We start from the raw sequence: 15,507 nt of genomic DNA on the forward strand, positions 1-15,507 counted from the left end.
TAAGATGCCATCTGTGTGCTTTCTCTAAACATAGATTACCACCACCAACAACAAAAATCGTAACAATAATAATGTGTTTTCTGAGGTTTAAGAGCATGCTAAAATAATAATGAAAGATGCATATAAACAAAGTTGTATAGACGAAAAAACTAAATCACAGGTAACTTATTTATTTTGTTCAAATTTGCATCAGAGAAACAGATAAAGGTGGGATTTAAATGTATACAAGCCAAACTGTAGATATTATATGATTGACCATAAAAGATCACAAAAAGATGTTTGCTTTTTAACAATTATATCTACTGTTTCCTCATACAGATTTGAACTATTAGTTGGTATACAAGTTATAGCGGTTTTTGCCATTACTTTAATTTTGCCATTTGCTTTAATGGCAAAAATCGTAATTACTTTTGCACGAAACTGATACATTAAAAATGAGTTTCTTAAATGTTCAAACAAACAAGACAGTGTCTCTTCAAAAGTATCATCTAAAAAGTATGTTTTAAATTTATATGCAGAGTCTTTATTTTTTTAATGGCTGCTTTTACCTCTTGATTTCTCAATGTATAAATAATAGGATTTAAGAGAGGTGTGAAAATTGTGTAAAACACAGAAAGAATTTTATCTAAAGAATATCTGCTGAAGGGCCACACATAGATAAAGACACATGGAGCAAAGAACAGAGTCACAACTGTGATGTGAGCTGAGAGAGTGGAGAAAGCCTTAGAGGATCGACTAGCAGCACAGTGCCTAACTGAGAATATTATGACTCCGTAGGAGAGAAGCAAGAGGAGGAAGCAGACCAGTGACAGGAGCCCACTGTCAGCAATGACCAGGAGCTGTAGGATGTAGGTGTCCTTGCAGGCAAGTTTAATCACAAGGGGAAGGTCACAGAAAAAGCTGTCTATAACATTGGGACCACAGAAGGGCAAATTCAACATGAAAGCCATTTGACTAGATGAGTGCAGAAATCCAACTGCATAGGAGGATAACAATAGCCCAGTGAGCACCCGTGGGCTCATGATGGTCATGTAATGGAGGGGTTTGCATATGGCAACATACCTGTCTATTGCCATGGCTACAAGCAACATCATCTCACTCCCACCCAGGAGGTGCATGAAGAACATCTGAGAATAACATCCCCACCATGAGATGGTCTTACGTTCTCGGAGGAAATCTACGACCATCTTAGGGGTAGCAAAAGAAGCCAGGATCATATCAATGCAGGAGAGGTTGATAAGCAGAAAATACATTGGCGTGTGAAGGCGTGCATCAAAGGTCACAGTCACCAAGATGAGAAGGTTTCCTAAGACAATCCCCACGAAGACCATAGAGAATCCCAAGAAGAATAAAATCTGAAGATTTTGAGATTTGCAAAGTCCCAACAAAATAAATTCATGTACCACTGAATGGTTTGCACTTTCCATATTGTCAACTTTATCCCATAATGATCAAAATAAGTGAGAATAAGGGGTAGGGAAATGATGCATATTGGAAAGAAATGTTCATGTTGGTGTCCACATTTGGCACTCAGTCAAGGCACTTGGACTTACAAGGACCCTTACTTTTGTGGAATTTTGTCGGTCAGTGGTTTTACTAATGGCCCAGAGAAGTATACCAAATAGTCAGTAGAATTCAGAATATAAGTTTCTGGAAGACAAAAATAAAAACATTAATAGTACATGAAACCACAAATATATAGGTCGTGAATTAGAATCAGAAGACCTCTACAGGACACCTGGGTAAGCTGCCCACTGGGTGACATAGGACAAGTAACTCTCCTTTTGAGGGTTTTCTTCTCAGTTAAAAAGAAAAAATTGGACTATATGGTATCTAATGCTTCTTTGTGCTATAAAAATCTCTGTGAATAAGATAATGATTCTGGTGAGTTTTATAGTCACATAATAATATTGAGTTTTATTAACATGAAAATGATATAGAAAATACATCCAGCATTCTCAAGAACCATGTTTTGAAATGGACTTTGGTAAAGATACATGAATTAGGTCCTGAGAAACTTACCTTATTTCCTCCATGCTCCATTCTTGCATGAATCCCTCACAGATCAGTATCAGTAGTAGTCACTACATACTTTTGAAGTGTCAAATATACGTATAGTATATATATTATTTATAACATGTATATTATATACATTTCACATATTTATATATAATTATTTACTTAATTTGTTCATTCAACATTTCATATTATTCACATCAAATACATCCTCTATATGGTTAGACAATGTGTACAAACAGCCCACAGTCAAATGTAACAACTAATTTCATTTTCAGCTTGTATTTATTCATTCATTTACCTGGTTATTGCTATGTAGTAGTTAGTTGGTTGGCCTGTGCATGGTTATTTGTCATAGGTTTCAGAATGACTTAGCTTGACATAACATTTATGTTGGTAAAACAAATACAGTTCTTTCAGTATAATCATCCAAATTTATGACAAAATTTGTCATCAGCCCGTGCTTATTACAAACTGATTCTATTGGTTCAGCTTTTTAAAAAATTACCTTCATTGCTAATAGTTTTAACTTAATCTAGGTTCTTACAAAACACCTTCGGTAAATAAAGTATGTGTAGTCATCTGTTTGTGCTGTTATTACTTACAAGACAGGGGGAGAATACTTTTGTGATGGCACCTTACGTGAATCCCAGGAATGGCCTTTTATCTCCTTTTCCTGTATCCCTAACACTTATCTGCAATTTACTCTTCCAATCTTCAGAAACAGGAAAATGAGAGACCACAGTGCTATATGTTTCTTTGAGATAATCCCATAGGAACATTTAACCAACTAGGGGTTTATTTTTTTTCCTATGTAAACATATCTGTTGGCCAATTTCCCGCTCTGAGAAAATGATGTAAAATATTAAATTGCATCAAATATGTAATTAGAGCCATTCATTTATATGTCTAAAAAGGTTATAGCTCCCTTCAGTTTTATGTCTCATATTTAAGAATTCCTACTAATGCTTCTTTTTGAAACCTAATTTTTGAAGCTGCATTTAAATAGAACAGAACAATTTTCAAATACATACAAAGCAGTTTATAAATGCTCCAGCATCTGGAATAGTACACATCAAAAGCACTAAGTGAATATCTGTTGAATGAATAAACTATGTAGTACATATTCATCATCTAGATTAAGTCAGTTGACTCAATCCACAGAAAAATCCACAAAATCAGGGATTTTAACATTTATTTTTAAATGTCAAATTGAATGCTGAAGTATTTTAAAATCAGAAATATAACAGCCATTTTTAAAAAGCTGGTTAAAATGTTTTTTCCTTTTAATTATCTTTTAAAAAAGTAGTTTATGCTATTACAAAAAAAGCATATCACAAATAACAGAAAGATAACTGACTGTGAACATTTTAAGGGTTTCTTAGATAGCTTTCCAGAAAAACAATACACACTTCAGTACAGTGTGTGTGTTAGTGTTACGGGTATTAATATTTACATTTATATCATTTTTACTAAGACTGCAAATTTTATATTATATGTATAGTTATTTTTCTTGAGTTTTTAACTTATTACATTAAAATATGGTTTATATTAATATATAGAAACATAACTTTTTAATAGGTATATAGAATTCCATTTTGTAGATGTTGCATAATGTAATCTCCCCACAAATATAGTTTATTCTTAGGAATTTCCCATTACTTATAAAAACTCTTTTTCATCATATCACTTTCTTCTTTATAAACCTGTGGTAACTGCCTTATCAATCTCAAAATTCTCCTGGATAGTCACAATCAACTCCTCACTCACTCTGAAAATCCAATGCTGTTTTCCAATATTTCAGTAAAAACAGCCTCGTGGTTTTCTGCATTATTGATACTTTTTTTTGTCTTATTCCTGCTTGTTTTATTGTTTTTAGCTAAATAAGTTCCTCTGTGTATATGTAACCACATTGTTCAGTATATCTCAAGCCTTCTCTCCTAAGTAGTAAAACCTTTTCTAGACATGGAAGTCATATCAATCTCCACTATATCTGTGGTTCATTTCACTTACTCTGCCACTTAATTACTTTCCAGTTACATCATTTGTATTGATATTCTGAAACAAAAGGAACACTTGAACAAGGGTTATACAAATTTGTTCTAAGCCTAGATCCCTTTCATTTTTCATTCTTCTTTCCTCAAGTTAATTTTAAGTTCCTTGAATACAGACAAATTACTCTTATCTTCCTCATAATACACGTTACGTAGATTGTCAATAGATTTGTCAATAGAGTGTCTGACTGGAAGCAGACATATATCTAAAAAGAAAACCTTTGAAAATATTTTTCTGGGCATTATGCAACTAGTAATATTTAACTATGGAATAGATGGATTGCATGCCAAATAATTTTTCAACTTTTCAGTCTTTTCTGCAACTTAACCTAATCAATAATTTTCCTTTACAGAACAGTTTGTAATTATAAACCCTACACACACACATATGCATGCACACTTTCAAACGGTGTTGAGGAGGCAGGGGGAGACAGAGAGAGAAAAGAGAAAATGTTTGCTTTCAAAATGATCATTTTGATCTTTCTGGCATCCCTTCTTCCTGCAGAAACAAAGATCCTTAGCTTTCTTTTTACTGTGAAACACTTAAAGTATATTCTAAAATGATTCATGCTACCTAACTTCAAACAATACTACAAGGCTACAGTAACCAAAACAGCATGGTAGTGGTACCAAAACAGAGATATAGACCAATGGAATAGAACAGAGGCCTCAGAAATAACATCACACATCTACAACCATCTGATCTTTGACAACCCTGACAAAAACAAGCAATGGGGAAAGGATTCCCTTTTTAATAAATGGTGCTGGGAAAATTGGCTAGCCCTATGCAGAAAACTGAAAGTGGACCCCTTCTCTACCCTTTATACAAAAATTAATGCAAGATGGAATAAAGACTTCAATGTAAGATCTAAAACCATAAAAACCCTAGAAGAAAACCTAGGCAATACCATTCAGGACTTAGGCATGGGCAAAGACTTCATGATAAAAACACCAAAGGCCATGGCAACAGAAGCCAATATTGACAAATGGGATCTAACTAAACTAAAGAGCTTCTGCACGGCAAAAAACTATCATCAGAGTGAACAGGCAACCTACAGAATGGGAGAAAAATCTTGCAATCTATCCATCTGACAAAGGGCTGATATCCGGAATCTACAAAGGAACTTAAACAAATTTACAAGAAAAATAACAAACAACTCAATCAAAACGCGGGTGAAAGACATGAACAGCCACTTCTCAAAAGAAGACATTTATGCAGCCAACAAACATATGAAAAAAAGCTCATTATCACTGGTCATTAGAGAAATGAAAATCAAAACCACAATGAGATACCATTTCATACCAGTTAGAATGGCGATCATTAAACAGTCAGGAAACAACAGATGCTGGTGAGGCTGTGGAGAAATACAAATGATTCTACACTGTTGGTGGGAGTGTACATTAGTGCAACCATTGTGGAAGACAGTGTGGTGATTCCTCAAGGATCTAGAACTAGAAACATCATTTGACCCAGCAATCTCATTACTGGGTATATACCCAAAGGATTATAAATCGTTCTACTATAAAGACACATGCACACATATATTTATTGTAGCACTATTCACAATAGCAAAGACTTGGAACCAGCCCAAACGCCCATCAATGATAGACTGGATAAAGAAAATGTAGCACATATACATCATCAAAAACTATGCAGCCATAAAAAAAAATGAGTTCATGTCCTTTGTAGGGACGTGGATGAAGCTGGAAATCATCATTCTCAGAAAACTAACACAGGAACAGAAAACCAAACGCTGCATGTTCTCATGTTCTCACTCATAAGTAGGAGTTGAACAATGAGAACACATGAACACAAGGAGGGGAACGTCACACACTGGGGCCTGTCACGGGTTGGGGATCTAGGGGGAATAGCATTAGGAGAAATACCTAATGTAGATGGCGGGTTGATGGGTGCAGCAAACCACCATGGCTTGTGTATACCTATGTAACAAACCTGCACGTTCTGCACATGTATACCAGAACTTAAAGTATAATAAAAAAACTGGGGATAAAGATACATGAATTTGGAAATCAATATTTTAATTCTAATGCATGGACTCATGAGCAATAACTATAATCCAACTGAGTATCAGAAGCTAAAATTTAATTACAGGAGACTATATTCATCAAAATATGAAGAGAAAAAGACAAATTATAATTGAACACCTGCTTGCTGTTTGTATTGCTTAAGGAATCAAAAATATGAAGATAATTTATTATGTTCATTACATTCTAATATGTTATTTTACTTCCCATAATTAGATATACATTCCATATCATATTAATATTTTGTGTATGATATGAGGTAAGGAAAAGGAACATTTATTTTTCCAAGTGAATACCTAATTGCTCTCACACAATTTATTTAAAAGGCTATATTTTTCCCCACTGAATTACAGTAGCATTTTGTTCTGTATCAAATGGTTGTATGTATGCTAGTCAACTTCTACATCTTGAACACTATTTCATTAATCTTGCTTGTATATCCTTACTCCATAACCACAATGTCTAAGTTACTATAAGCTCTTAAAAAGCATTCAAATCTAGTAGCATAAACCTTCCAGCTTTGTTCTTCTTCTTCAGTGTTGGCTATTTAAAGCCTTTTGCATTTTCACATATATATATTTAATGTTGTGTTTTTAAGACTTTATTGTTTTTAGAGCAGCTTTAGATTCACAGTAAAACTGAGAAGAAGGTACAGAGATTTCCCAAATAACCCCTGCCCCTCACATGCCCAGTTTCCCCCATTGTCAACATCCCACATCACAGTGGTACAGTTGTTACAATTGATGAGCCCACACTGACACATCATAATCACCCAGAGTCCATAGTTTACATTCTGGTTCACTCTTGGTGTTGCACATTCTGTGGGTTTGGACAAATGTATAATGACATGTATACATGATTATAGTATCACACAGAGTATTTTCTTTTTTTTCTTTATTATTATTATTATACTTTAAGTTCAAGGGTACATGTGCACAATGTGCAGGTTTGTTACATATGTATACATGTGTCATGTTGGTGTGCTGCACCCATTAACTCATCATTTACAGTAGGTATATCTCCTAATGCTATCCCTCCCCCTCCCCCAACCCCACAACAAGCCCTGCTGTGTGATGTTCCCCTTCCTGTGTCCAAGTGATCTCATTGTTCAATTCCCACCTATGAGTGAGAACATGTGGCATTTGGCTTTCTGTCCTTGAGACAGTTTGCTGAGAATGATGGTTTCCAGCTGCATCCATGTCCCTACAAAGGACATGAACTCATCCTTTTTTATGGTTGCATAGTATTCCATGGTGTGTATGTGCCACATTTTCTTAATCCAGTCTATCATTGATGGACATTTGGGTTGGTTCCAAATCTTTGCTATTGTGAATAGTGCCACAATAAACATACAGATGCATGTGTCTTTATGGCAACATGATTTATAATCCTTTGGGTATATACCCAGTAATGGGATGGCTGGGTCAAATGGAATTTCTAGTTCTAGATCCTTGAGGAACCGCCACACTGTCTTCCATAATGGTTGAACTGGTTTACAGTCCCACCAACAGTGTAAAAGTTTCACATATATATTTTTAAATTTTCTTGTGCATTTTCACGAAAAAGCCTGCTAAGATCTTTAAGGGAATTGTACTAAATATATAGAGGAATGGTGGGAGGGGATTGGACGTCTGAATAATAATGAGTCTTCTACTTCTTAAACATAATATATTTCTTATTTTTCTTAAGTTTAAAAATTTTATTCAGCAGTATTTTGTAATTTTCAGTGGAGACGTCTTGCACACTGTTACAATTAATTTTAGTATATTGATCTTAAATTCAGAAACCTTCTTGAGTTCATTTATTTATTTATTTATTGAGACAGAGTCTCATTCTGTCTCCCAGGGTGGAATGCAGTGGCGCCATCTTGGCTCCCTGCAACTTCTGCCTGCTGGGTTCAAAGGATTCTCCTGCCTCAGCCTCCGGAGTAGCTGGGACTACAGGAACGCCACTGCGCCCAGCTAGTTTTTGTACTTTTTGGTGGAGACAGGGTTTCATCATGTTGTCCAGGTTGGTCTGGAACTCCTGACCTCAGGTGATCCACCCGCTTTGGCCTCCCAGGGTGCTGGGATTACAGGCATGAGCCACCGTGCTCGGCTACTTACTAATTTTAATAGAGATTACTTTATTCTTTTGGAATTTTTATCAGATAATCATGTTGTTTCTGCATGAAAATAGTCCTGTTTATTTTTTTCCAGTATTTATGCTTATTATTTCTCATTTTTGTATTATACATTTGCTAGGACCTCTAATAAAATATGCATAGAAGTAGTAATAGTGAAGATTGTTTTTCTGGTCTTTATGTTTTTCAATCCTGAATGTAACTGACTAACAACTATTGTTACTATCTTTAATCAAATTGTCGAGGTTTTCTTCTATTTCTACATTACTGATAATTTTATTTTTTAATTATAAATGAGTGGCTGAATTTCATCAAATTGTTTTGGGGCATCAATTGTTATGACCATATGCGGTTATCCTTTATTCTGTTAATGTGATGAATTATATTGATTAATTTTTCAGACGCTGTCAACTTGGTTATCATATATTTTATGTATTCGATTTTTAAAGATTTTCTTTATATTTTGCTCTGTAGTTTTGTACTTTCTGTATCTTGTTAGGTTTCATATCTTTAGTAAATGATATCAATTTTATTCTAGACTAATACAAATATTTGTGAAGTGCTCCTTCTTTCTCTGGATTTGCATTATCTCATTCTTAAATGTTTGGAAAAGATCATCAATGAAGACAACTCGTTCTTCTGTTTTTTAGAAAGACTATTTAATTTTAATTGTTAACTCTTATTTTAAGTTCTGGGGTACCTGTGCAGGTTTGTTACATAGGTAAACTTGTGTCATGGGGGTTTGTTGTACAGATTATTTCATCACCCAGGTATTAAGCCTAGTACCCACTAGTTATTTTTCCTGATCCTCTCCCTCCTCCCAGCCTCCACCCTCTGATAGTCCCCAGTGTGTGATGTTCCCCTGCATGTATCCATGTGTTCTCATAATTTAGCATTATGGTTTTCAGTTCTTTAATAAATACATAATAGCCAACTTTTTCTTCTTTTGTTGGTCGTGTAATTGTGCTTTAAAGGAATTTGCTTATTATATCCAAGTTGTCAGCTATTCATGAAAATTGGGCAAAAAGCTAAATACGTACTTCGCAAAGGGGAATATTCAAATGGTTAGTAACAATATGAAAAGATGTTCTACATCATTAAAAATCAGGAAAATGCAAATTATAACCACAATTACTATTGGTAGGTACACAAAAAAATAGCTAAAATTAAAAAGTTTTGAGAATACCAAAGTCTGTTAAGCATGTGGAACAACTAAAATTCTCCTACATTGCTAGTGGGAGTGTAAAGTGGTGCAATCACATTGGAAACCCTTTGGCAGTTTCTAATAGACAAGGCTATCCCATGGTTCAGTAATTCCACTCCGAGTTATATAATAAGAGAAATGAGTGATTATATTCATAACAAATATCCAACTTTTATAGAAACAAAGTAACTGTTTTAAGAGGTAAGTGGATAAAAACACTGGAAGATCACACAATGGCTTAGCACTCCACATTTAAAAAGAAGAAACTTCTGATATGACATGGATGAATCTCACAGATATTATGATGAGTGAAAATTACAGTCACAAAGTAGTACATACTATTTAATTTGATTTACATAAAGTTCAAGAAAAGGCAAAAGTAATAAATGACGATAGAACAGTTACAGCTACCCATAAAGTTGTGCTGTGCTTCTTTCCTGGTTCTACTCCCCCGCAACCTATGTAAAGTTAGTCTGACTTCTATGTCTTGATATGAGCTGTGTTTACACTGGCAGATACATACATAAAAATAAATTATTTAACTGTAAACATGAATTTTTGAACCTTTGCACACTTTATGTAAAATCGTTTTGCACTATTTGTCGTATATATGTTACACCTCTTAAGAAATAAACACACAAATGTTTAAGATAGGAATAAATTAAGTACATTCTTTCATATAGTATTTTTAATAATCTGTTATCAAGATTGTAACGTCTGAGAGGGAATCCTCCCTAACTCATTTTACGAGGCCAACATCATCCTGATACCAAAGCCTGGCAGAGATGCAACAAAAAAAGAGAATTTTAGACCAATATCCCTGATGAACATCAATGCAAAAATCCTCAATAAAATACTGGCAAAACCGGATCCAGCAGCACATCAAAAAGCTTACACACCATGATCAAGTGGGCTTCATCCCTGGGATGCAAGGCTGGTTCCACATACGCAAATCAATAAATGTAATCCAGCATATAAACAGAACCAAAGACAAAAACCACATGATTATCTCAATAGATGCAGAAAAGGCCTTTGACAAAATTCAACAGCCCTTCATGCTAAAAATGCTCAATAAATTCGGTATTGATGGAACGTATCTCAAAATAGTAAGAGCTATTTATGACAAACCCACAGCCAATATCGTACTGAATGGGCAAAACCTGGAAGCATTCCCTTTGAAAACTGGCACAAGACAGGGATGCCCTCTCTCACCACTCCTATTCAACATAGTGTTGGAAGTTCTGGCTAGGGCAATCAGGCAAGAGAAAGAAATCAAGGGTATCCAGTTAGGAAAAGAAGAAGTCAAATTGTCCCTGTTTGCAGATGACATGATTGTATATTTAGAAAACCCCATTGTCTCAGCCCAAAATCTCCTTAAGCTGATAAGCAACTTCAGCAAAGTCTCAGGATACAAAATTAATGTGCAAAAATCACAAGCATTCTTATACACCAGTAACAGACAAACAGAGAGCCAAATCAGGAATGAACTTCCATTCACAATTGCTTCAAAGAGAATAAAATACCTAGGAATCCAACTTACAAGGGATGTAAAGGACCTCTTCAAGGAGAACTACAAACCACTGCTCAGTGAAATCAAAGAGGACACAAACAAATGGAAGAACATACCATGCTCATGGATAGGAAGAATCAGTATCGTGAAAATGGCCATACTGCCCAAGGTTATTTATAGATTCAATGCCATCCCCATCAAGCTACCAATGAGGTTCTTCACAGAATTGGAAAAAACTGCTTTAAAGTTCATATGGAACCAAAAAAGAGCCCACGTTTCCAAGACAATCCTAAGTCAAAAGAACAAAGCTGGAGGCATCACGATACCTGACTTCAAACTATACTACAAGGCTACAGTAACCAAAACAGCATGGTACTGGTACCAAAACAGAGATATAGACCAATGGAGCAGAACAGAGTCCTCAGAAATAATACCACACATCTACAGCCATCTGATCTTTGACAAACCTGAGAGAAACAAGAAATGGGGAAAGGATTCCCTATTTAATAAATGGTGCCGGGAAAATTGGCTAGCCATAAGTAGAAAGCTGAAACTGGATCCTTTCCTTACTCCTTATACAAAAATTAATTCAAGATGGATTAGAGACTTAAATGTTAGACCTAATACCATAAAAACCCTAGAAGAAAACCTACGTAATACCATTCAGGACATAGGCATGGGCAAGGACTTCATGTCTAAAACACTAAAAGCAATGGCAACAAAAGCCAAAATTGACAAATGGGATCTAATTAAACTAAAGAGCTTCTGCACAGCAAAAGAAACTACCATCAGAGTGAACAGGCAACCCACAGAATGGGAGAAAATTTTTGCAATCTACTCATCTGACAAAGGGCTAATATCCAGAACCTACAAAGAACTCAAATTTACAAGAAAAAAACAAACAACCCCATCAAAAAGTGGGCAAAGGATATGAACAGACATTTCTCAAAAGAAGGCATTCATACAGCCAACAGACACATGAAAAAGTGCTCATCATCCCTGGCCATCAGAGAAATGCAAATCAAAACCACAATGAGATACCATCTCACACCAGTTAGAATGGCAATCATTAAAAAGTCAGGAAACAACAGGTGTTGGAGAGGATGTGGAGAAATAGGAACACTTTTACACTGTTGGTGGGATTGTAAACTAGTTCAACCATTATGGAAAACAGTATGGCGATTCCTCAAGGATCTAGAACTAGAAGTACCATATGACCCAGCCATCCCATTACTGGGTATATACCCAAAGGATTATAAATCATGCTGCTATAAAGACACATGCACACGTATGTTTATTGTGGCACTATTCACAATAGCAAAGACTTGGAATCAACCCAAATGTCCATCAGTGACAGACTGGATTAAGAAAATGTGGCACATATACACCATGGAATACTATGCAGCCATAAAAAAGGATGAGTTTGTGTCCTTTGTAGGGACATGGATGCAGCTGGAAACCGTCATTCTCAGCAAACTATCGCAAGAACAGAAAACCAAACACATGTTCTCACTCATAGGTGGGAACTGAACAATGAGATCACTTGGACTCGGGAAGGGGAACATCACACACTGGGGCCTATCACGGGGAGGGGGGAGGGGGGAGGGGGGAGGAATTGCACTGGGAGTTATACTTGATGTAAATGACGAGTTGATTGGTGCTGACGACTTGATGGGTGCAGCACACCAACATGGCACAAGTATACATATGTAACAAACCTGCACGTTATGCACATGTACCCTAGAACTTAAAGTATAGTTAAAAAAAAAAAAAAAAAGATTATAATGTCTGAAAAGACAAGGTAGTTTATTTGTGTCTGGAATAGTGAAGCAGAATGAAAGCCTGGGATAATAAGTATATTGCAGTTGCCTAAAAGATCTTTCAGAAAGAATTTTATTTGGGGACACAAAAAGAGATTCAAGCTTTAACTGGCTATATTGAAAAGAGCAAAATTTGTGTAGAAATGTAAACACAACCATATTGATACAGCAGTTTGTAGGAAATCTTTCAAATATCTCTTCATGTAAGATAAATAAGTACATATTTGAATTAAGTAACAAACTCAATAGTTTATTTTGAAAAAGAAAAAATAAATCAAACAAAGAGAAGAAAGAAATGAAATAATCTTTTCCTTTATATGAGTGGTAGGTTAATGCATATTGATATTATCATTTATCTGTTACCCTCTAGATATTTTATAAAAATCATTTTGTATATTTTTAATAGGTAATAAAGACAAATTGTATTTGGAATTGAGATGGTTTCTATTTCCTGATATAAGGAGAGAAAATGAAAACACATATTTACATCCAGTCACTGTAGGAGGAAAACAGAACTAGGAAACAAAAAATGAATCCATTTCATCAACATCTTTAACAGTCATGCTATTTCCTTAAAAGAGTCTAAGCTGTGAGTGTGTAAGTAATCAATAAATGAAGTTACTAATTCAGAGATAACAACAATAAAATTATTTTGAACCCTGTTGACCAGGCTTTTCACTGAAATCACAATGTAATTTGACAAAGCAGTTGGCTGTATAGGCCATTTGCTGACATGATAAATGCAGGTCATCAAATGCAAGAGACAAGAAATTAGTCAGCTATTATTTGCGATGGGAGAGATCAAACAATTAAAAATAGTGAATTTCTTTTATTTTAACTGTTAACTGTTTTGGCACAATGCAGTTCCAACACAGCTCCCAAATCCAAGAGGAATTAATTATAATGGAAAATTACAAAGGTAAACAAAGGTATCAGAGAGATGTGACTCTTAGGAAATAGTTATTTCCAATATTTCCAATTAAATTTGTATACTTGATCTTCATTTAGATAATATGAGTAAAGAAAGAGATTTATGGCCACCAAAGTTTTCTAAGAAATTTTCCATAATACAGTGAAATACAATACTATTAATCTTCTCTATATTGTGTTCCTAAATTCTTCTTACTTTGGAGCCTTGAAAATTCATTTTTATCTATTTTCTAAATAGATACCTTTTATATCTATGTCTGTGCATGGAATTATGGCTATATTTTTTGGTTAGTAATGTCTTATTTTTGTGTCTTCTTTATGATGAAAAGCCACACCCTATTGAGAGATTCCAAAGAGTCTAACTTCCCAATTCCATGGCATTTAATTGCTGGGGGAATTCATTTACAAGATGCAAGGTTTTCTCAGGGTCATTAATGGACACGTTGTTCATGTTGTCTTATACAACTTTAAAATAAAAGGAATTTCTACTTTATGAGAATTGGAACATGTAAAAGAAGACTAAACAAAGTGGGGAGAAGTGAAAAAATCCTAAAAGTTGCAGTAACTTCTGATCACAACTTCCAAAGTTAGCAAGAGGTACGCTGGAAAAGCAACGTTGAAGACATTTTTATGTTAGTATTTGATTAATTTTTTTTTCCAAATTTTAAAAGTAAAACACGTTCATTACAGACTATTTGTGAAATATCAAGAGATATAAGAAAAATATAATGAGATGTAATTTTACCTCCAAAGCAAATCACTAAAGCACTTTGATGTGCATGATCTCAATCTATTTTTCTACTGAAATTAAACTATTTTTTTCAGTTGTTTAAACATCATTTATATATTTTCTTAAACTTTTTAAATATTTCCTCAGTTGATAATATATTTCAAAGATATATCTGTACTCTCATGTTTATTGAAGCACTATTCACAATAGCCAAGAAATGGAATCAATCTAAGTGTCCATCAACAAGTGAATGGACAAGTAAAATGTAGTATATATACACAATGGAATGCTATTCAGCTGTAAAAATGAATGAGATTCTGTTATTTTCAGCCACAAAGATGAACCTGGTGGACATAAAGTTATGTGAAATAAGCTAGGCTCAGAAAAACAAATACCACACAATCTCATTCATATGTAGAATCCATAAAGTAGAGCTCATAGAAGTAGCAAGTAGAATAGTGATTGCCAGAGGCTGGGGTGGGAAGTAGGAGGCAGAGGGAGAAGTTAGTTAATGGGTACAAAATTATAGTTAGAAAGAATAAGTTCTGGTGCCCTATTATGGAGTAGGGTGACTATAGCTAATAGCAATGTATTTTATATTTCAGGATAGCTAGAATAAAGGATCTCAAAATTATCTACTCACTCTACGTTACAGAGTTACCACATTTCAAGAATAAGGGTCCAGAACAGGAAGAGTAAGACAGTGAAATACAACAGAAAATTATTATCCAGATCTAGACACAAACATTTATATAAAAGTGACATATTATAGGAATAGATTTTTTTATCAATAAGGAAAATATTGAGTATATGATGACACCACAAAGAAGTAATAAATTAATCTACTAATTCTACTTCTTTATCACCACAAAGAAGTAATAAAGGTACGAAGTGATGGACATAGTAACTACCATGATTGATCACAATACAATGTACACATAATCAAAACATCACACTGCATTCCATAAACTTGTACAATTATTATAGGTCAGTAGTAAATAAGCAAAAATTTTAAGATGATAAATGATTTAGAATATATTTCCAATCTATACTATCTGCAGTAGGTTGCCTAATC

The 15,507-nt window shown here is 34.5% G+C and overlaps 1 protein-coding gene across 1 annotated transcript; it reads right to left on the reverse strand.

Annotated features, from left to right (window-relative positions):
• Window positions 1-488: 488 nt before the first annotated feature.
• On the reverse strand, window positions 489-1,427 carry LOC104673135 (olfactory receptor 4K13). Its single transcript, XM_010377085.1, has one exon. The coding sequence runs from the start codon at window positions 1,425-1,427 to the stop codon at window positions 489-491; it is 939 nt and encodes a 312-aa protein (XP_010375387.1).
• Between the last annotated feature and the right edge of the window lie 14,080 nt (window positions 1,428-15,507).

Source organism: Rhinopithecus roxellana, chromosome 5 (assembly GCF_007565055.1).
Source record: "Rhinopithecus roxellana isolate Shanxi Qingling chromosome 5, ASM756505v1, whole genome shotgun sequence".
Lineage (NCBI taxonomy): Eukaryota > Metazoa > Chordata > Mammalia > Primates > Cercopithecidae > Rhinopithecus > Rhinopithecus roxellana.